The sequence below is a fragment of the Mytilus edulis genome, chromosome 9 (genome assembly GCF_963676685.1).
Source record: "Mytilus edulis chromosome 9, xbMytEdul2.2, whole genome shotgun sequence".
Lineage (NCBI taxonomy): Eukaryota > Metazoa > Mollusca > Bivalvia > Mytilida > Mytilidae > Mytilus > Mytilus edulis.
Window position 1 is genome coordinate 53,053,344 of NC_092352.1, and position 24,954 is coordinate 53,078,297.

At 31.9% G+C, this 24,954-nt stretch overlaps 1 protein-coding gene across 1 annotated transcript in view; it reads left to right on the forward strand.

The window, feature by feature from the left end:
• Window positions 1-8,048: 8,048 nt before the first annotated feature.
• The window catches only part of LOC139489760 (voltage-dependent T-type calcium channel subunit alpha-1G-like), a 160,050-nt gene continuing 143,144 nt past the window's right edge, over window positions 8,049-24,954 (forward strand). The window contains exon 1 of the mRNA XM_071276549.1: window positions 8,049-8,793. Within this exon, the coding sequence (XP_071132650.1) occupies window positions 8,552-8,793 (242 nt within the window). The 5' untranslated portion in view covers window positions 8,049-8,551. The remainder of the gene's footprint in view (window positions 8,794-24,954) is intronic.

Sequence of the window (24,954 nt, forward strand, 5' to 3'; positions counted from 1 at the left end):
GTTGGATGGGGTCATTGAGTGCAAAAAATAAATGTTCTTTTAAGGTAGGGTTGTTGTATATCAAATGAAAGGTCATGATGTGTACATTTGAAATATCAAATTCTCGACTTCCAAAAATTAGTTGGATAGGGTTATTAAGTGCAAAAATCAAACTTTCTAGAACATAGAGTTGTTGCATATCAAATGAAAGCTCATCTACTCTATGTTATTTATATCATAATTCCGATCTCAAAAATGTAGCCGGATGAGGTCATTAAGTGTTAGTAGTGGAAAGTTTCAGAAGGTATGCTTGTCGTATATCAAACGAAAGGTCGTACAAGGTACATTACCAAAACATCACTTTTACAGGAAAGACCTTTCAATTGTTTTACAAACAATTGAGATACTAGTTAAGGTCTTTCCCCTACCTGGGAAAGACCTTATTGTTTTTCTAATGTTTTTTTTTCTTCCAACATTTTTTTGACATGCCCTCCCCCCGTTTCTTTTGAAGTCATCAAGACCAAATATTGACCATCGATAGATCTCATTATGACGTATTACCAGATGAGGCTGTGTAGGATTTCATCATCCCCTTTGAGAGTTATATCCCCTTGAAGCACTTTTTTTATTTGCATTTTTCTTAAAAAGTATTAGAGATAGAATAGAATTGAAAATGGCAGCATGCACAGGAACAGATGGCAATGTTAATAAACATAAAAAAATTGTAGGTTATTTGCCCTGATAAGAAGTTATTTCCCTTGAAAAATTATACATTTTTGGAAAAATTATATTTCGAGAACCGGAAGTCGTAGAGACTTGGGACCTTCACCAATATTCTTTAATTCATGTGACCTTTAATTTGCACCAAGGTCAAAGGTCACCAAGTGCAAAAAGAAATTACGCTGCAATTTCACGCTTCCATATTAAGAAAACTATAAGAGTTTGCTGCACTCATACTGTGTATAAAATGTTCCTCTCGACGAGCTCTACATTTTATACATTAAGCTAAAAAATGTCCAACTGTCTGTTCAAAAGTTACAACAACATAATTCTTAAAACTATAGTAACAAGTGTATATCTTTTAAAAGGTAACATATATCAACCTACTATAAACTGCAAAGATGATCAGTAGTTCAAGACCTTCAATTTGAGGTCAATGTCAGGTCATGATGAAATTTCACCTTGACCTTCACATTATACTATGACCTTGACCTTGTGATATTTGAAAGGTCAAGTGGTCGTGAGTTGAATGGTGATAGTCCCATGTCTCTACGACTTCCGGTTCTCAAGTTTTGTATTGCATCATATATTTGATGATTAATTGTGACCTTGGTGAACTTTGAAATTGTCCCAATTCTTTTTCTATAATGTTGTCCTTCAACTGTAGATCATTTATCATTTAACAGATTTGAGATATCTATTGTCGTTTTAGAGGTAATGCAGTTTGAAGTTTTTCGAGCGGAGGCATGTATTTCTGAATCATCAAGAGCTTACCACTTAAAATGTTTTAGAAATTGAAGAGGTTGACATAGTTATATGTTTGACCAAATACCAAAATCATTCCATGGAAAAAAACACCAAAAAATCAATTTGAAATTTTCAAGATTTGCATTGACTTTGTAAGTTTCATAACTTCTATTTATATCGTTGATATTGCATCATTATTTGCACTTTGTCAAATGGGGTCATCTGATATATCAAATTGAAGGTCTTAATAAACTTTACTTAAAAATGAAAATTTTAAACCCCCTTTTCATCCCAGGGGGACGGGTGGGGTCATTTAGTGCAAACATTCAAATTTCTCAGATGGTAAGGTTGTCGCATATCAAATGAAAGAACATAAAGCGTACATTTCAAATTTCAAATTGACGTGTCCCACAAATGGGTTGGATGGGGTCATTGAGTGCAAAAAATTAATGTTCTTTTAAGGTAGGGTTGTTGTATATCAAATGAAAGGTCATGATGTGTACATTTGAAATATCAAATTCCCGACCTCCAAAAATTAGTTGGATGGGGTTATTAAGTGCAAAAATCAAACTATCTAGAACATGGCGTTGTCGCATATCAAATGAAAGCTCATCTACCCTGTGTTACATATATCATACTTCCAATCTCAAAAATGTAGGCGGATGAGGTCATTAAGTGTAAAAAGCGAAAAGTTTCAGAAGGTATTGCTTGTCGTATGTCAAACGAAAGGTCAAACAAAGTACATTACGAAAACATCACTTTTACAGGAAAGACCTTTCAATTGTTTTACAAACAATTGAGATACTAGTTAAGGTCTTTCCCCTACATGGGAAAGACCTTATTGTTTTTCTAATGTTTTTTTTTCTTTTTCTTTTTTTTTTTTTTTTTTTTTTTTTTTCTTCCAACATTTTTTTGACATGCCCGCCTCTTGTTTCTGTTAAAGTTATTAAGACCAAATATGGACCATCGCTAGATCTCACCCAGATGTATTACCAAATGATCCTGTTAAGGATTTCATCATCCGCTTTGGGAGTTATCTCCCTTTTATTGATTTTTTTCAACATGGCCCTCCCTCGTTGGTTTTAAAGATATCATGACTTTAATTGGACATAATGTAGATCTCATCATGATGTATTACCATGTGAGGCTGAATAGGATTTCATCATCCCCTATGAGAGTTATATCCCCTTGAAACAATTTCTTTCCTTTGCATTTTTCTCAAAAAGTATAAGAGATAGAATCGATTTGAAAACAGCAACATGTACAAGAACAGATGGCAATATTAATGAAGATGTACAATCATTTTGTTATTAACCCTTATAAGGAGTTATTCCCCTTGAAAAATTGTACATAATTTTAGAAAAATTGTATTTCGAGAACCAGAAGTCGTAGAGACTTGGGACCTTCACCAATAATCTTTTATTCATGTGACCTTTAATATGCAGTCAAGGTCAAAGGTCACTGAGTGCAAAAAAAAATTACGCTGCAATTTCAAGCTTACATATTAGGAAAACGATAAGACTTTGCTGCATACATACAGCGTATAAAATGTTCCTCTTGACGAGCTCTACAGTTTATATGATAAGCCCAAAAATGTCCGACCGTCTGTTCAAAAGTTACAACGGGATGATTCTTAAAAGTATAGTATTTTGTGTATATCTTTTTAAAGGTAACAGATATCAATCTACTATAAACTGCAAAGATGATCAGTAGTTCAAGACCTTCAATTTGAGGTCAATGTCAGGTCATGATGAAATTTCACCTTGACCTTCACATTATACTATGACCTTGACCTTGTGATATTTGAAAGGTTAAGTGGTCCTGAGTTGAATGGTGGTAATCTTATGTCTCTACGACTTCCGGTTTTCAAGTTTGGTATTGCATCATATATTTGATGATTAATTGTGACCTTGGTGAACTTTGAAATTGTTCCAATTCTTTTTCTTTAATGTTGTCCTTGAACTGCAGATCATTTATCATTTAACAGATTTGAGATATCTATTGTCGTTTTAGAGATAATGCAGTTTGAAGTTTTTCGAGCGGAGGCATGTATTTCTGAATCATCAAGAGCTTACCACTTAAAATGTTTTAGAAATTGAAGAGGTTGACATAGTTATATGTTTGACCAAATACCAAAAACATTCCATGGAAAAAAACACCCAAAAAATCAATTTGAAATTTTCAAATTTTGCATAGACTTTGTAAGTTTCATAACTTCTATTTATATAGTTGATATTGCATCATTATTTGCACTTTGTCAAATGGGGTCATCTGATATATCAAATTGAAGGTCTTAATAAACTCTACTTAAAAATGAAAAATTTAAACCCCACTTTCATCCCAGGGGGACGGGTGGGGTCATTTAGTGCAAACATTCAAATTTCTCAGATGGTAAGGTTGTCGCATATCAAATGAAAGAACATAAAGCGTACATTTCAAATTTCAAATTGACGTCTCCCAAAAATGGGTTGGATGGGGTCATTGAGTGCAAAAAATAAATGTTCTTTTAAGATAGGGTTGTTGTATATCAAATGAAAGGTCATGATGTGTACATTTGAAATATCAAATTCCCGACCCCCAAAAATTAGTTGGATAGGGTTATTAAGTGCAAAAATCAAACTGTCTAGAACAGGGGGTTGTCGCATATCAAATGAAAGCTCATCTACTCTATGTAACATATATCATATTTCTGATCTCAAAAATGTAGGCGGATGAGGTCATTTAGTGTTAAAAGCGAAAAGTTTCAGAAGGTATGCTTGTCGTATATCAAACGAAAGGTCGTACAAAGCACATTACTAAAACATCACTTTTACAGGAAAGACCTTTCAATTGTTTTACAAACAATTGAGATACTAGTTCTAATGTTTTTTTTTCCAACATTTTTTCGAGATGCCCTCCCCCCGTTTCTATTGATGTCATCAAGACCAAATATGGACCATCGATAGATCTCATCATGAGGTATTACCAGATGAGGCTGTGTAGGATTTCATCATCCCCTTTAGAAGTTATCTCCCTTTTATTGATTTTTTTCAACATGGCCCCCCCTCGTTGTTTTTAAAGATATCATGACCTTATTTGAACAAAAGTTAGATCTCATCATGATGTGTTACCATATGAGGCTGCTAAGGATTTCATCATTCCCTATGAGAGTTATGTCCCCTTGAAGCAATTTCTTTCTTTTGCATTTTTCTCAAAAAGTATTCAAGATAGAATCGATTTGAAAACGGCAACATGCACAAGACCATATGGCAATGCAAATAAACACATACAATCATTTTGTTGTAAACCGTTATAAGGAGTTATTTCCCTTGAAAAAATATACACAATTTTTGAAAAATTGTATCTCGAGAACCGGAAGTCGTAAAGACTTGGGACCTACACCAATAATCTTAAGTTCATGTGACCTTTAATTTGCACCCAAGGTCAAAGGTCACCGAGTGCAAAAAAAAATTACGCTGCAATTTCAAGTTTTCATATTAAGAAAACGATAAAAGTTTGCTGCATACTTACAGCGTATAAAATGTTCCTCTCGACGAGCTCTACATTTTATACACTGAGCTCAAAAGAGTCCGACTGTCTGTTCAAAAGTTACGACGTGATGATTCTTAAAAGTAAAGTATTGTGTGTATATCTTTTTAAAGATAACAGATATCAACCTACTATAAACTGCAAAGATGATCAGTAGTTCAAGACCTTCAATTTGAGGTCAATGACAGGTCATGATGAAATTTCACCTTGACCTTCACATTATACTATGACCTTGACCTTGTGATATTTGAAAGGTCAAGTGGTCCTGAGTTGAATTGTGATAGTCCCATGTCTCTACGACTTCCGGTTCTCAAGTTTGGTATTGCATCATATATTTGGTGATTAATTGTGACCTTGGTAAACTTTGAAATTGTCCACATTCTTTTTCTATAATGTTGTCCTTCAACTGTAGATCATTTATCATTTAACAGATTTGAGATATCTATTGTCGTTTTAGAGATAATGCAGTTTCAAGTTTTTCGAGCGGAGGCATGTATTTCTGAATCATCAAGAGCTTACCACTTAAAATGTTTTAGAAATTGAAGAGGTTGACATAGTTATATGTTTGACCAAATACCAAAAACATTCCATGGAAAAAAACACCAAAAAATCAATTTGAAATTTTCATGTTTTGCATTGACTTTGTGAGTTTCATAACTTCTATTTATATAGTTGATATTGCATCATTATTTGCACTTTGTCAAATGGGGTCATCTGATATATCAAATTGAAGGTCTTAATAAACTCTACTTAAAAATGAAAATTTTAAACCCCCTTTTCATCCCAGGGGGAAGGGTGGGGTCATTTAGTGCAAACATTCAAATTTCTCAGATGGTAAGGTTGTCGCATATCAAATGAAAGAACATAAAGCGTACATTTCAAATTTCAAATTGACGTCCCCAAAAATTGGTTGGATGGGGTCATTGAGTGCAAAAAATTAATTTTTTTTGACGATAAGGTTGTTGTATATCAAATGAAAGGTCGTGATATGTACATTTGAAATATCAAATTCCCGACCTCCAAAAATTAGTTGGATGGGGTAATTAAGTGCAAAAATCAAACTTTCTAGAACATGGCGTTGTCGCATATCAAATGAAAGCTCATCTACCCTGTGTTACATATATCATACTTCCGATCTCAAAATTGTAGGCGGATGAGGTCATTAAGTGTAAAAAGCGAAAAGTTTCAGAAGGTATGCTTGTCGTATATCAAACGAAAGGTCAAACAAAGTACATTACGAAAACATCACTTTTACAGGAAAGACCTTTCAATTGTTTTACAAACAATTGAGATACTAGTCTATATTCCTAATTTGTTCTCTTGCTCTTGTTATGCAACTAGCTTCTAAGAAAAAATACACAAGCAGAATCTGCATTGTTGCATATATAAATACGATGAAAAATCTAGTATCACAGAAGCGTATTATTAACCACGATCTCTCGGTCACCGTCGTGACAAAATATGTAAAAAGGCTCATCAAAGCCGAAATATTCAATCCCGTTTCTACAAAATTTCATATAAAATTTATATCCTTTTCATTTTTCAAAAGAAAAGAAGTTCATGCGTTTCTCTGAATGTTCATGACGTATTTCAATACAACAAATCTGTTGGATCTGTACCGGTTGATACTTTAGTATTGGAGAACATGACTTATTCATTTGTAGTAATTGACTTTTAATAAGAAATGTGATATGAATAACAATGCGACAATTACCCAGCATAAAATGTTCACGAAGGGTAAAATATTTCCTTTTTTTTTTTATCGGTCCCGAATACAACAAAGAGTACTGAGAAATAGTTGCTATAAAATTACTAATACAAACCAATTTATTTTAGAAACATCAGGCTATCAATTATGCATATCGTAAAAACTATGCTTAAACGTCGATTTTGTCCATTTTTTTTTTATTATAAATAAAAATTACTATAGTTTTTTTGGGGGGAAATGGCTTTGGTCGCGCCACTCCTGATCAAGAAAATCGTCAAGTTTTATAGCATTCAATATAAACATTGGCACATTGTTGTCCTTGAACATTTTTGATTCTTCGTTGCGACCTAAAAAAAAATTGGAGCTCATTATTCTATTATTATTTTTTCACTAAATCTCCCAAATGACTTTGGCGCATACAATAACTTTTATGAAGATATTTGTTCTGATTAGCATTAAGGCGTTTACAATGCTTCCATTCAAGAACAAAATTGTGACATTTCTGATAATTTATCATTAGGCTTAAATTCAAGGAAAAGGTTATCCTTGTCCGGTGCGTCAGTAACGCTTTTCTAAATTTACCTTCGTCGGTATCCCTTGAAAAAAGCAAGAAATGTATAAATACCGCTTAAGGATCTAAAAGATACTTAGAAGACCTAAACTGAATGGCTAAAAACACCAAAGGTCAATATGCAGAGAAAACAACATAACGAGAAAAAAACAATAGACACCTCGACGACTGCAATCGGTTCTCTATATAGCTATCGTTGTCATACGGACAGAAGCGGCATATCCTTTCAGATCTTATGGTAGTTCTGAACATTCAATAGGGTTCATGCTACTCATTCTTTATTTTTGTTATGTAAGGATTGCCTTTGTGCTTATCCGTCTCTTCGGTTATGTTTTCCGGTAGACTTTTATGTTATTTTCGTTTCTTTGATATACTGTATTATTAGGTTCTCTCGTGGAACTATCTCTTTTCTTCATTTCAAAACAAATAGTATTCACTGAATGGGCTGTTGATTATCAGAATGAAAAAAAAAAATGGAAATTATTAAATATTCCATAAGAATAATATTTTTTTCCCAAACAATGAATCATACTAACCGAATAATTCTTTGTAAAAAAAGTCAGAAAAGTGTGAGATTCCAGTGAAGACGAGTAATTTTTCGCATGATGTAATAGAGTTTAGACATATGATTTGTCTAACAGATAATATCTTTTATACCAAATGCATTATGCAAGCGGAAGCACACGTGCGATACACGCGCCAGTGATAAATTTCATTTGGTTGCTATCAATATGAAATCGACATTTCCGTCACGTGACCAAGCACTCGAATGAATGGAATTCCTTTAACCAAGGTGCGTTTTATAAGAAAATAATAAGATACCATAAGCGCGAAAATTCTGAAAAAAAGTGAAAATCGGTAATCAATAGATCGTATTGGATTTTTTGTCTATATACATAATTTCAACTGCGACTGCAAATTAAAATAATTTACAAAAATTGTTCGCTGCCTTCATCGATTCCGACGAGTACTGGTAATTGCGTTCTCAGGTGATTCTTGTAGAATTTATATCTCAATCAATGTTACATAGAATAAAAGCTGCCTGGCGATGGCCACAAGATGTCACATCGGGGATTAAACAATAATGGAGAATTTTGATTTTCATTAGATTTTCTGAGAAAAAAGACTTAATTCAGAGGATATATATAATTTTTGTTCAGTTGGATTATATAATCTTACATTGCTGTAGGATGGATACTTGATGATGTATAAATACTAAACTATAAAGAGTAATATTTTAATTATTTATGATATAGTGACAAGAATATCAGAAATACATATATTCAATATGAAAAGTTATGTCGGATGAAAAACAGAGAGAAAATGGAGCAGAAATGGACGAAACGCAAGAAAAAGAACCTCTCCAAGAAGAGGTGGAGAAAAAGTCGAAATCTCCAGAAAATTCACAAGATTTTCAGAATTCCGATTCTGAAAATGAAGAGGACCAAGATCTTCCATTTCCAGGATTTACAGCTAAATCATTATGTATGACACAGGACCATAGGCTGAGATTTTGGTGTCTGACGATTTTAACAAATCCATATCCTTTTACTAGAAAAAGATGTTTTATATGTTTCAATTTTTAGTTACACGTACACCTGTATCATTGAATATATAAAAGGTAAGTGATTTTTTCATCTTTGATTTTCACATTTGTTAACTTCGTATTAGAAGTGTGTGATAGATAAATGCAGAAAGAGCATTTTACTTTCGTGTATGGATGTTTTCACCATACCAGTATGATTGAAATATAGTGAAAAGTGGGTAAAGCTCATGAATGTAAAATAACGAATTGGTTAGAAGGCCTTGCCTAACTCTGAAAAATCGTACCCAAATTAGATAAAATTAGACTGACACCGAGATAAACCCAGATCATATTTTTGTTAATGATGTAGAGAATGATTGTTTAAATTGAATAAACAAAATATAAGAAAAAGAATTGTAGATGAGAAGGGAATATAAAGTTTTCAAACTATCATATGGAAACTCCCTTAACGGGTGATCAGTGAAATGCAGATATCGAGAGACTAAAGAGGACTATGAAATTTGCTTTAACATCTATTTTACTGATTTGTTGATACATTATGGAAGATAAGTCTAAAGAATAGCCGTGTCATAAACATTAAATGGTCTTATAAAAGACTGCTTTTACAACAATACACTGAGTTGCCAGTGTAAATATTGTAAACTAAAGAAAAAACTAACGGCTAACCGTTGACTCGGGACAGCAAAACATATATATATATAATCTTTGATTATAAGAAAGAAAATTTCAGAGATCATCAGAAAAGAAAATGAGAAAGGAAATAGTACTTCCATTTTGTCATTTGCCATAATCCGTTTCCTACCCTTTTCCGGGTATACGGCCGAAATTAAGAAAGAATTAAAGAGAAAAAAATAAAAGATAAGAGAAACAAGTTTGTATGCTTCTAGATTTTCGTTTCTGGCTTTTATAAAAGTTAGAAAAACCCTGCATGTCAAGCTTGAAAACACTGCATGAATGTCATTATATATATCAAGTTCATCGTCAATATAAAAGATAGGAACTGATATCAGACTGGTGCTTGGTGTTTTTGTTAGGGAACGAGTCAATGAAAACATTAATATTATTGCAACTCGGCAGAGGAATATTTAGGTTCAGATAAACTTGTTTTGAAAACAATTTAATTTACACGTAGTCATAATCATGACAAGGAACTCCAGGAGTAAATATAAGTAAATTCATCAGGTCTAAAATGAAAAACACATGGTAACGTTAACTGTTAATTTGAATCAATTAGTTATAGCATGCAGGTGCTTCAGGTTCTTTCATCTAGCTCATTACATAATGGTGATTAGTGCTTAGCTACCTTTATTTTTTCTGAAAATGTTTGAACAGCACTTTGAACATTTATAAAGTGTACCATATATGTCTCTGAGTGTACCAATGTAATTTTTTGAAGCCTAAACTGATTTCCAAATTTTTGATCAGAGATTATGATGACGGGGTCAAAGGTCAAGGAAGCAGTTATGGCTGAAACAAATTAGCAGTTCCATTCGGGTTTGACTGTATTGTCGCAGCAGGTGATAGCAAGTGGATATTGTAATCTGTTGATGAGAAGATAAAAATCAATAATCATGCTAGGAAATTGATTGTGTTAATAATTATAGCAATATCATTAACAGGCATTGAAAAATATCGTACCTAGCTAGGCATGCTATTATAGATCTTTGCTTATATTTACGTTCTACATGCATGAAATATTATGTTGAACACGTCCTCTTGACAAAATCAGATCTTTTTCTCTAAATCTGGGACGGACTGATACATGTAATAGTCTATCAGCAATATATCAATTATAAACTTAATGAATAGGGTTTTATATACACCAGAGACAATGCATAAAGGAGGGGGGATAGGACCTTTATCGGGACTCCGGGATTGGGTGTTTTTAAGCTCGGGATTTCGGGATTTCCCCCTTCGGGAACTGGGAATTCTTTTTTTCAAATTTCGAGATCCGGGATTTAACTTTATTTTAAATCGGGACCTCAGGATTTCGTGTTTTTAAGCCCGGGATTTCGGGATCAGGACCCCTCCTACCCCCCCTCATAAAGCATAAAAGATTTATTTAAAGTCGGTTATACATATAACAATTATATGTATGTCTCTGTATACATGTATCACAACACAAGTCCAAGTAATTATGAGGTCTTGAAATGCTATTTCATATTTTTGCCATGCAAACCAAAATACCCTTTCAAGAAGTCATATTAAAGTATTTGGAATAATGTTAAACCCATCCATTTCAATACAAAAGGGGCAGTACTAAAAGGGGATATTTTGGAATTGTGGCCTTTTTCCATGTAATAGTTTGAAAACAATGTGCATCTAAATTACTTTAATGTAAGATATGTATTCCCTTGTGACCACAACTGAAATGAAAGATGCACTAAAAATATTGAAGAGAAGTGATTTTTATTAAGTTTGAGGATTTTTTTCTCCCTTTTAAAACATCTTTAAAGGCTAAATTTAAATTTATTAAGGTATTTATTATGTTTTACACTAGAAAAAAGGATGATAGAATGGAGACATGGGGTATATTTCAATAAGACAGCAACCCAGAGACGCTTATAAATACATCCCATGCAAAAACATTGATAGGGCAATGTATAGCCATCAACAATAGACACATGTCTGTGTATTATTCCCTCAGAACAGTTTGTTAATTAATTTCAAAGCTCGGCAATTGTCTTTGATGTTTTAAGTATGTTACTATTTTAAATAATTGAAAAGCTTTAATTAAGTTATGAAAATACAAACATCAATTTTAATGGATTGAAGAAGATTTTTAAAACATTCTTAGAGGGATAGTTGTTATTGATATTTTGAGTTTGTGAATCCTCTGTGCAGGAGGCATCATCTAATGTCTTAAGAATTTATGTAATAAATGAAAAATAAAGATAAAGATTTTTTAATGTAAGGAATATTTGTGGCATAAACATGAACTTTTATCATTTTGATGTTTCAATTAATGGCATATATACAAGTTAAAAGAAAGAATTTGATTTTTTTTTAAGAGAAGAACTTTTGCTTATACAACTTATATAAATTTTATGAATTTTTGCTTTTGCAATACTTCCAGCTTTATATTAAAGTTTTAGCATGAACCTGCTCTTCGCAATAAGATTTTTGCCCCCATAAATAAACCATTTTTTAGAGAACTTTTTATTCTAATCTCTATTAAATTTTAATACATACTGGTTTGAATTTATGTTTAATTGTTCACACTATTTTTATCAATTTGCAGATTACATTTATTGCTGTAAAACTGATGGAAGTATTATTTTATGATTATTGCCATTCCCAATAATCCTGTAATAATGCAAGATGTTAATGATAAAAATCTTTATTTTTGAAAAAATTAAAAGAATTATAGTTTTACGACTGATCAAGCAGATAAATTTCAAGTTCATCAATTCTGGATGTTTACATTGCATTTGCGTCAACAGATGTTATAAAATCGTTATCTTTTATTTTTAGTTGACTAAGAACACGGTAGATATTTAACATTGAAGTACTTATTATGTTAAATGAGTTTTAAGATCAATGCAATTTGAAAAAGGTTTGCAATATCATCTAGGAACCTATCCGAACTTAACATTACTAAAACAGAAACACTTCAGTACTTAACCCAGAAAACCAAGCTCAATAACAGTTATACAGCAAAGTCATTTTGGAGATTCAAGGATTTCAAAAAGGGGGGGGGGGGATGAGGGGGCTCAGTATTGATGGAATAATTCTTCATTTTATTCAGACAAATATGAAATATAAAGCACTTCTAGTGTGTTTATGATCAATTACTATGACTGATTTTAAATCTATTAAAACCATAATTGCATTAATTTGCAAGAAGCCGCTCATAGTTTCATTGTAGCAGTAAAAATATCTGCAACCTTTAGGTCCCCTCTCATGTTAAAACTCAGTACTTTTCATATTGCTACAGTTTAATAGTTCATTCTTGTTGTATTGAATAACATGAAAATTCATAAAATAACAATTAAGAATATTCATAAAATTGCATGAATAATTATAAAATATTTGCCACTGAAAGACTTCAAATATTTTATCCTTTGATTTTCAATTAGTTCTGCTTCACATTTGAAGTTGATATTCTTGAGGCTGCAATATTACAATATTGACATTTTATCCTTCTTTTGATACTGTTTGATGAATATTGAATGAGTAGTACTAAGGGAACTCTACTTTTGAAAAGGATATAATTTCATTAATTAAATTTGCATAAGAATCAAGGAATACCAATATCACACAATTCCTTATGTCATGTACCGGTATGTATTAAAATCTAAGAAAATAGAAAAAAAAACAAAAAAACAACCAATATCCAAATAAAATGTTCTTTTTTGAAGAAAATATGTTAAAATCAAAATTGTATTGCTGAGAGTCAGATCATGCTTGACTCTCAAAGACTTTGAAAATCTTGACTCCATATACATACAACCTTGCAACTCTCAGCGGCTGGTTGAACTGATTTTATTTCACCCAGACTGATATTACATAGGCGGATCCAGGGGGGCCCTGGGGAGCCCGGGCCCCCTCTTTCGTGGGAAAAATTTGGTTGATTATATAGGGAATCATTGAAGCATGACTGGAGCGGGCCCCCCCTTAGGTCAGTCATCGGGCCCCCCTTAGGAAAAGTTCTGGATCCGCCACTGTATTATATATAAATAAGTACTGCTTCTTTTGTCCTATTGTCAGAACTTATTCCTCGATTATCCCTTTTTAGGTAAATGACAAGTGTCAGACACAAACAGACCACATTTGTTATACAGTGGATTAATTTATTTTCGGATACTGTTTTTGAGGATTGATAAAAAAAATATTTTCATGGATATTAGATTTCATGGCTATGTCAAAGTCTGAATTCGAGCCTACAGAAATTTTATACTTCTTTGAAATTTGCCATTTATTTTTTTAAAACCTTCTCCCACGAAAGTGAATCCACAGTATCACAATAAAGGTCTTGGAAGAGAAAAACCTTTTACCAGGATGACAAATTTTGTCCATCGTACCTCCCCTAAAATAAAAGTCTTGAAGTGTTACATGTACATGTTTAATGAAATATATGCATGCTGTAATGTAACAATAATATCTCAAATCATATAATCTGTGAAAAGCATTTTAGCTTTTAAGTAAAAATTTAGTCATGTACCGTAAAATATAACATATATCTAATATTATTATCAATTTTGCGCAATAAATATTTGAAATGAACATTATGCAACAGTGAATGATGTAATGGACGTCAGAAATCAATGGCAACATTTTGTTTCGTGTGAAAACCTTTTTCTTCAATCTCAAAATCTGATCTTCCCGACAACAATTCTATTTTAAATATTTATACAAGTGTTAACTATAATAGCCCACAGGGACAGGAGAGCTTTAGTTAGAAGTGACGTATTTGACGGACACGAACAATATTGAACAGGAAAATTGTATAGGTTGGGGAAATATTCGCAAAAAATACATTCGTAACTAATCCCCTGAGGTTGATTTCCATTAGAATTGGTAAATGGGAAAGATATATGTTATGATGTTTTTGAAATGATTCCATCTATACATCATCAATTTTCTGATAGGGATATGTTTCTTATATATAAATAATTAATGTTTCATTGAGTCTTTTTCGATGAGATTTATTCTACTGGCCTGAAAGGATTTTATATGAAGTTAGTATCTCAGTAAATCTAAAATCAGTTTCTTATATCAAAATTTTTGAAATTTACATCATTATTAATTCAGTTGTCAGTGCTCATGTACTGACTAGATGTCTAAAAAAAAATCTTGAAATCTTCGTTGATAAATTCACAAGGGTTGCATCCTTGAGTTTGAGTGTTCCTGCTGAAGCTAAATCCAGAAAAGCGCTTCAGATTCACAAAATTAAGGAAGTGTCATTTTCATTTGCATCATTTGTTTTAGGGTAAGAAATGAGATAAAGACCATAGTTGACTAATAGGCACATGATTGTTTAGAAAGAAATGTTTGTTCTATGCATAGCAAATCTATTAATCTAGTAAATTTCTATGGCGGATTAAACATGTTTTTAAAGTTTTTCCTTGCTTGAATATTACATTTGTCCAAACTTTACTTATGGTTTGAATAATTGATTTAATATGAATATTTTTTTTCAAACTGCCACATTTGACTATAATCATACCTGTGATAGAAAAATTGGTGATAGTTCATTTTTTGTCAATTTCAAATGTAAGTTTTGCATTATCTAACTAATAATGAATCAAATTACAAGAAAAAAAGACCTATATTGGATGTATCAATGAAATTCAGTTTTTTTAACATGAAAATATGAAATTTAAAAAAGGGGAGATAATTAATATTAAAAGATGAGTTTGTAGAGTTTGATTTTTAAATTGACAACCACAGAAGCATAGCATTTACATGTTTGATTTTTTATGATTAAAGATTCAAATACTAGTTTACATGTTAAAGTTATTAACCCTGTATTGAACATAAGCATTATATTTATTATTCGCTGGAAAAATTAAGGTAGACATATCATTTAGTAATTATTTACATTAGAATCAATAAAGATCTTCTTTAGTATTTTGTTTATGAATCAATAGCTTACATCATAAACATGATAAATATAAGTACACCTGCGGTACCAGTTTTTTTCCATGTCTGACTGATTCAATTGATTTGTAACAGCTTGCCCATCCTGAACACTTGATTCTGTGGTACCAGTTTTTTCTATGTCTGACTGGTTCCATTGATTTGTAACAGCTTGCCCATCCTGCACTCTTGATTCTGTGGTACCAGTTTTCTATGTCTGACTGGTTCCATTGATTTGTAACCGCTTGCCCATCCAGAACACTTGATTTTTCAGTACCAGTTTTTTCTATGTCTGACTGGTTCCATTGATTTGTAACAGCTTGCCCATCCTGAACACTTGATTCTGTTTATCTAATGAACCAGTTTCCTGTTTGACTTGTTACTTTGAGTTGTCTCATTGAAGATAATTCTGTCCATGTTTGAACAACTGTTAGTTATTGAATAGTAATGATGATGGGACAGATTTCCGATTTGTTTTGTTTCCATAGTTTTGTGAAGAGGGGTTTTTCCCACATTACTTTTTTGTTCTATAGGCCTTGGTTAGAATTGTTTAAGGTTATTTTACTTATTTTATAGGTCAGCTTATTCTCGGTCATGAACTTATAATGCTTATGTAAATGTTAGTCAATCAAGAAAATTGATTTTAACAAAAATTAGTTGATAATCTGGCTAATCTGTGTTTTTTTCTTCAGTAAATAAAATACTTTTTTTTAATGGTTTAAGTCACAGTTTTATACTTTCCAGCAACTTTTTAAAATATTATTTAATCCTCTCATCACATAATATCATACATGTAATGGTTGAAATGGTCAAAAGTCCAGGATTTTAATGTTTATATTTAAAAAAAAAAAAATTCATTCTTCTTTCTTTTAAAAGGTTTAAGCTAGATTTTTTTCATTTTGGATAATATTTTTGTAAGAATAGTTTTTTTTGTTGTTGCATAGTTTCCGCTATAGCTATTTTTATATGCACTTTCTAGTTAAAAATACACTGATGCATTTCATTCATATCTTCATCATTCTTGAAACATGTATATTTTGATACATCTATTCTTATTTTGTAATAAAATGTGTATAAAATAGCAACCTGAGATTGGCTCAGAACTCTAGAAAAACCCATTGTGAACTCCAGAAAACCCATTGTGATAACGTGCCAATTAAGGATAAATTTGACTGATATAACAAGTTGCCTATATGATTTCTGTAGAATAGCAGAAACGTACACAAACTAGACTGTCAATTACTCCATTATATCCAACATTTATCTTTTCTTCGGAGAGAACGTCAGTATGACATGTTACATAGTGTAAATCAAATTGTTCCTTGCTTAAGTTATTCAAATTACATTAATAGTCACAACGGTAGCAACTTAATAAAGTTTTGATGAAGTAGACGATTTTACGATATATGATTGTCTATGGAAGGAGTGACAGATCATATTAGGGAGGTTTGTTCGATGGTCAGGGGAAAAGAGGGGGAAGGGAGCCTTCATTTACTTTACTGGACGCAGTACAATAGGGAAGTTTTGTTTGATGGTCTGGGGATTAAAGCAGGAAGGGAGCCTTTATTTACTTTACAAGACACTGTACAATAGAGTTAGAACTTGGTTATGGTTTATTTTCAGTTAGGGTTGATGTTTGTGTCAGATTTATGGTTTGGGTTACATAATATAGGACTATGTATATAGGTTAGGTTCCAAAATTAAAGGAATGTCTGAAGAAAATTGAAATTGATATTGCCAGTGGCAGAACCAAAGGGCAGGGGGTTCTGGGGTTGGCCCCCCCTTTTTATGGACTTTCAATGCATTTGAATGAGGACATATAGTTGGAACCCCCCACCCCTTTTATCATGAGGGGAAAAGTTTGAGATATGTTGTAGAAATGTAGAATACTATACACATTGATGGTCTAATTTAGATATAAAAGACACACATTTGATGGTTAATTACTGATATAAAAAAGAGGAATTCGATGGTCTACTGTACAAATTGGAGATAATAATAACTCTTGATACTATTAAGACAAGTTAGATGGTCTATTGAAAATTAAAAGAAGTGTTAAGATTGGAATGATTATTTTTAAAAGGAGTGACAGTGATAACGTTATTAGTGTCGATGTCAGATGATGTGAAAATTTCTTTAGATAATTACACATAGCAATCCTAAGGGCATTTGGTCAGTTGTTTGTTTGAATTATATTTTATCCTTTAATAACCATCCTCATGTGTATTTGTTTTCGTGTTAATGTTGTCTGGGTTATAGAGAAAGTAGTCATTGTGAGGTCGGTCATCGTAACGCATTCCTTATTAACAAATATAGGGGAAAAGGATAAAGTTGGGAATTGTTATAGTAGTCTATGATAGGAATGGTAGAAATATTGGAGAGGCAACTGCAGAGTTCTCGAAAAGTGGTGTCCTTAGGTTTATACAACCAAAATTTACAAAGGACCAGCACAATTTTAGTATTCTGCAATAGATATAGTAAAAACCAGCATATTTCTCTCAAGGACCACAAGGGGAAAAAAAGATTTCAAGAACTTAGGGCAAGCTGGATTAACCAGTTTATTAGATGTTAATATTATATTGAGCGTCACATTCATGGGGGAGGTCCGACCTTTATTGGGACTCCAGTATCAGGTGAAAAATCATTAAATGTTTGACCTTTTTTAATGACCAAGGGCTAATTACTTAAAAGGACTTAGGCCAGAATTTTTTAATTTGTTGGTTTACGGATCCGCCGACCCGATTTTGCCGATTTTCAGAATAAAAATAAAATTGACTTTCATGCTTTTTTATTCCCGCCGACCTTAACAAATGCATTATCCCTGAAAAATAATTAAATAATCTTTTTTTTATGAAACGAAATGCTTTAATCACTAACAAAATTGATAACACTTTCTGTAGTGAAAAAATAAAACTTCCAGTTTACGTTTCTAACAATTGACAAATCAATTATAAATGACCTTGGAATGTCGTTTGCGCAAATAATTTTGCGAAACGAAACCTGTGTTTAAAACCAACTACACAATGAGTTCGTTTCCCGTATTTGTAATCAGTCCGTAAGATGCATCATTTGATAGAAATAGACTTGTCCAAATGTACACAGGTGGAAGACATCAAGTTAAAGTACTGAATATTAGATAATCATTTTGAATTTTCTTGTTTTATAGATAATAAAAAATATCGTCCATTTCGATAAAAAAACGGGAATGCATGACAACAGATTAAACCGATATTCTCGTTTTTCCAGTGGACGAGTCTATTTCGTTTTTGACACGTGTGTTGAAACTTATTTTCGTACGACGTTTTTACATTTTTTTCTTAAGGCCAGAATTTTTTAATTTGTTGGTTTACGGATCCGCCGACCCGATTTTGCCGATTTTCAGAATAAAAATAAAATTGACTTTCATGCTTTTTTATTCCCGCCGACCTTAACAAATGCATTATCCCTGAAAAATAATTAAATAATCTTTTTTTTATGAAACGAAATGCTTTAATCACTAACAAAATTGATAACACTTTCTGTAGTGAAAAAATAAAACTTCCAGTTTACGTTTCTAACAATTGACAAATCAATTATAAATGACCTTGGAATGTCGTTTGCGCAAATAATTTTGCGAAACGAAACCTGTGTTTAAAACCAACTACACAATGAGTTCGTTTCCCGTATTTGTAATCAGTCCGTAAGATGCATCATTTGATAGAAATAGACTTGTCCAAATGTACACAGGTGGAAGACATCAAGTTAAAGTACTGAATATTAGATAATCATTTTGAATTTTCTTGTTTTATAGATAATAAAAAATATCGTCCATTTCGATAAAAAAACGGGAATGCATGACAACAGATTAAACCGATATTCTCGTTTTTCCAGTGGACGAGTCTATTTCGTTTTTGACACGTGTGTTGAAACTTATTTTCGTACGACGTTTTTACATTTTTTTCTTAAGGCCAGAATTTTTTAATTTGTTGGTTTACGGATCCGCCGACCCGATTTTGCCGATTTTCAGAATAAAAATAAAATTGACTTTCATGCTTTTTTATTCCCGCCGACCTTAACAAATGCATTATCCCTGAAAAATAATTAAATAATCTTTTTTTTATGAAACGAAATGCTTTAATCACTAACAAAATTGATAACACTTTCTGTAGTGAAAAAATAAAACTTCCAGTTTACGTTTCTAACAATTGACAAATCAATTATAAATGACCTTGGAATGTCGTTTGCGCAAATAATTTTGCGAAACGAAACCTGTGTTTAAAACCAACTACACAATGAGTTCGTTTCCCGTATTTGTAATCAGTCCGTAAGATGCATCATTTGATAGAAATAGACTTGTCCAAATGTACACAGGTGGAAGACATCAAGTTAAAGTACTGAATATTAGATAATCATTTTGAATTTTCTTGTTTTATAGATAATAAAAAATATCGTCCATTTCGATAAAAAAACGGGAATGCATGACAACAGATTAAACCGATATTCTCGTTTTTCCAGTGGACGAGTCTATTTCGTTTTTGACACGTGTGTTGAAACTTATTTTCGTACGACGTTTTTACATTTTTTTCTTAATCAGTTTTCGTGCTTGAAGATCATACTTCAACAAGTTTTCTGGAGTTGATAAAGAGCTACGCGAATCTGTTTTTCTTGTTTGTGAAATGACAATTTAATTTCGTCTTTTCCGTGCATCCCCCCTTTTTGTACGGAAAATTATTAGAATGTCATGCGATGTTTATGACAGCTGAGCAATACAATTTCATCGAACTAAAATCTAAGAAATGATGACAAAATAGCATAACAAACATATTGTCAGAAAGGTGAAATATATATTTATTTGCATATTTTTCTGTCTTGAAAGATATTTTTTTTCTTTTTTTTCCCGACCGACCGACCCGACTTTTTCAGGGGGAAAATCCGTAAACCAACAAATTAAAAAACCCTGGCCTAATCAGTTTTCGTGCTTGAAGATCATACTTCAACAAGTTTTCTGGAGTTGATAAAGAGCTACGCGAATCTGTTTTTCTTGTTTGTGAAATGACAATTTAATTTCGTCTTTTCCGTGCATCCCCCCTTTTTGTACGGAAAATTATTAGAATGTCATGCGATGTTTATGACAGCTGAGCAATACAATTTCATCGAACTAAAATCTAAGAAATGATGACAAAATAGCATAACAAACATATTGTCAGAAAGGTGAAATATATATTTATTTGCATATTTTTCTGTCTTGAAAGATATTTTTTTTCTTTTTTTTCCCGACCGACCGACCCGACTTTTTCAGGGGGAAAATCCGTAAACCAACAAATTAAAAAACCCTGGCCTTATTAATTATTATTGACTCGTGTCAGGAAATGAAAGATTTTGAGTTTTTATTTCTGGTAAATGTCTTTTGGACCCTGGTGTAACAATTATTGTACAGAATGTATTTCTAGTTGGATAAATGATTTAAGGGTGTAAAATGATATTAGAGTCTGCTAGTTTTGATAACTGGTATAAAATGTGATTTTTCTTTATGTCAAAATACCATACTTTTTAAAAGTACAGTTATTTGTTTTTTATGCCTCGCAGTCTATCCATATATATATATATATGTAAGAACTAATTTTCCCACGCTTACATGTCATTTGATAATAAAGCGGAGAAGAAAATTATCTTCTTGTTTATAAAGCTTCCATTACAAGTCTGATTAAATTGTATGCTCTTGTATTTCACAAACTCATGCAACCGATATATCTTATTGAAAACAGAAACGCTTTTTAATTTCAACAAACAAAATTAGTTATTGTTTGTCCTTGGAGGAAAAAAATGTGTCTGCTTGTATTAGCAAAAGTTGAAATGAAATAATTAATCTTGGAAAAGCATAGGTTGAAATATATACAATATATACTCGTATATATCAATTGTTTTTTTTTTTGTGATAGTAATACCATCTCAGAACGATATATGAGAATTTGGACAGAAAAAAAAGTGCAAACAGTGCACAACAATTCAACATATTTCTTTTGATTTTTAGTTGAAAAAGAAGAAAACACACAGAAATATCAAAAAACATTATATATTTTTAATTTTTAAAAACAGGTTAGTTTCAATACTTTATTTTCTGTACAAAGTTTTCGTTATGTCTATGAAATAATTGCTAGAAGAAATTCAACTATTAATCATTGCATGTTGGATCAAAATCTATCCTTTATTAACCACCCTTGTGTTCTAGTTTTAGTGCTAGTGTTTTCAGGGTTATAAAGACAGGAATTATCTTGAGGTGCCCGTCATCATTAAGTATTCATAGCTACGGTCAACTTTCATTGATATTTTCCTCAGTTCATCAATTTATCAGTTTTGTAATCAGTTAATTACTAAAAATATAACTTATGCAAATGAGACAGCAGACGACGAAAATCTCTGTTGGCGAAACTCTCTTCATTGACTCATTCCCATTCAAAGAAAATATCTGTTATTATTTTTGACGATGACCTGTATTTGACACAAAATCTACTCTAAAATTCATAGCATGTTGCCGCTGCCAAAGTTATAAGAATAATTCTCTCGAACAAGCTCGTCTTTTGCCGAGGAATTATACAGAATTCTATGGGATTAGACTTATATGAATATTCTGTCATGTTACGATGGGTCTTGTAAAGTAAAACTTTGAATTAAATACTTTTGATCAATACATCTTCCCTGTAGTAGATAAACAACGAATCGATCGAGGACTCCAAATCAGATTTTTTTCGAGAGGACATACTTATCCTTATTGGACGAGATTTATCTTTTTATTAAGTAGACACTAATTCAGGATGATAAATATATAATTACACATTATTTTCCTAGCACATGTATGAAAAGGTTTTTAAAAAAGACAAAAAATAATTTACTATGCCTATCATACAAGGTTGTCATATTTCAAGGTGACTGCAAGTTCCAATTCTTCAGAAATTGACCATGTGACTTGGTTATTCTAGTTTTTGAAAAAAGGGAGGGGGGGTGAGATTTTATTTTTAAGAACGATAAGCAAAAACAAATCCTTGCAACAAGTTAGTATTTTTTCCTACCAACTAACATACAAGTACTTCTTAGAGCCAGTCATACTAGTGAAGATACAAGTATTTAGAACATCAGTCTATTAAATATAACTCCATTATCAGGCAACTTGGTGAACCATCTGATTCAAATTGAGTGAAAAATTTAATTATACACATAAACTGGATAAAAAACCCATTGTAATGTAAACAAAACAATCAATCAAAACACCAGACATATATGATATATTCAAAGTTGATATGAAACTAAGATCCCCTTAGACGATATCGTTAACAAAACACACTTCTGATTTTTGATTTGGTTCACGTTTATATAGGATATCAGATTTAATACAAGATGAAGTGAATCAATTGTATCATCGATATATGTCTGCGATTGACAAAATACAAATATGGGATGTTGAATAATTAACGGTTGTGGTTGGATTTCAGTTGTTTCTCATCCACGACTAATCTTACAGTAAATAATTAATGCCAGTTTGATTGTCAAAGCAGTGTTTTTCCTAAGCTTCCAATTTAATCACATTTATATGTAAATGTACAACCTTTTAAATTGGCTAAAAAATTGCGATGTTTCGAAACCATAGTAAAACATGACTGAGAAATCTACGCAATTTTGCTTGGTTACAAATAACAGCTGGAGCGAAATGAAATTAATTTGTTACGATTCCTGCTCTGATATCCTCAGCAATTTTCCTTTTGTTTTAAATGTCATTATCATAGAGCTAATGAGAGTAACCTTTCAATTTTCCTCACCGTATTTTTATCGGTCATAGTACATGCTTTAAGCTGTAAGGGGTAATATTTCATTATTCAAATTTTATCTTTTACATCTAAAAAAAGAAAAATGAGCAATCAAAGCAAATTGTGAGTGAGCATTGCAATTTGATTTTCTTTTTCGTCATAAACCAACAATAGCTATACAGTCAGTGTAAGTGTGATGTCCATTTCCCCTGAATTTAGTAAACATGTTTAAGGGGCCAGCTGAAGCCTCCACTCAGGTGAGGGATTCTCTTGCTGTTTTAAAGACCTATTGGTGGCTTTTGGCTGTTTTCTACTCTTTGGTAGGGTTGTTACTTCTTTGACACATTCCCTGTTTGCCATTCTCAATTTTATAGTAAATTGTTTTAAAAACATTTCAACTAAAAAGTTATTGTTATTGTTGGGCTGTTGTTCTTACTATGTACAGTTAGTACTTTTTAGTGTTATATGTGTCAACCTAATGTATGTAAGCATGTTGTTTTCACCATACAGTAGATAACTGCCTCAATATTTAACCCTTGCATCCCCTCCTCCTCCACCAATCCATCCTCTTTCTAACTTCAGTCATGTAGACAAGTGAAGATGTGTTAGTCATCAAGTATTGACAATATGTACTAAGGTTCTTGTAGACTATATTGCATTCTAAGATTTTGAACAATTTACATTCTTCATGCATTGCAGTATAGTGCAAGACTTTAGATTAAAGGCAGTCTTTGTGAATACTTTGCTCTAATTATGCACCTGTGCCTAAATGTACTTTTTATAGCCTTGATGGCTGCACTTTATGCTATATCACACTTTTGTCTTATCTCAGGAAGGAGTTTATTGCTTCCTTTAGTCATCCTTTTAATTGAGAGGTAATTAAGATGAAGTTTGTCAGTCTTACTAACCCATCTTTGTGGTATGTCTGAGAATCTACTGAGTCAGCTGACTGGGAAAATTACTCAATTACTCAATTACTGCAATTACTCAATACATACATGTGGTAATTGTCTTTGAGATTTTAATGATTTGGATTTGGATTCGATTTCAAATTGTTTCAATAACCCAAATGCTCTAAAAGATGTTAAAAATCCAACTGTCAATGTACTCCTCTTAAAATTTTCCTTGAAAAGAAAATGCATGAAATATTTGCCACTGGATAATAAGCAATAAATTAAATTTTACTTATCAGAATATAATGAATTGTGAGTAATTTGTTCATTTACTGGAATGAAAATAAAATCGTGGCATTGGTCAGATATATCTATCTTGTTGGGTTTTAGATTTACCTTTGATTGCCGTACGTCTCATTTACTCAACCCCGCCCCCGTGTCTTGATATCAAATTTTCGTGTGACTGATCTTGAATTATCTGTTTGTAAAATATTGATTGTATATATACAGTTCATTTATTTATATTGTACTTTAATAAGTGGTGTCCTCTTCGTCATAATATAAAATATTGCTCTGATCGCTAATTGTACATACAATTATTGACGTTGACGAACTACATCATCGATTTAAGTCTGTTTGAACCTATATTTAATTCAATATGTGTATTACTGTTAATTAGTATTTGTGGATGAAGCTTTTCCCAATTAGAATGTTTTTAATTATAACGTCGCGAAAAATTGTAGCTGATGATACAGATCAGTTACTTTTCATTACATCCTTGGAACTATATTGATTTTTGGTATTCAGACTCCTGTTATATAAATGTCTTTTAGGACTTATAAATTTTTAAACTGTTCTTACACAACTTTTGTCAATTTTATTGATTATATTGGTCGCAATGT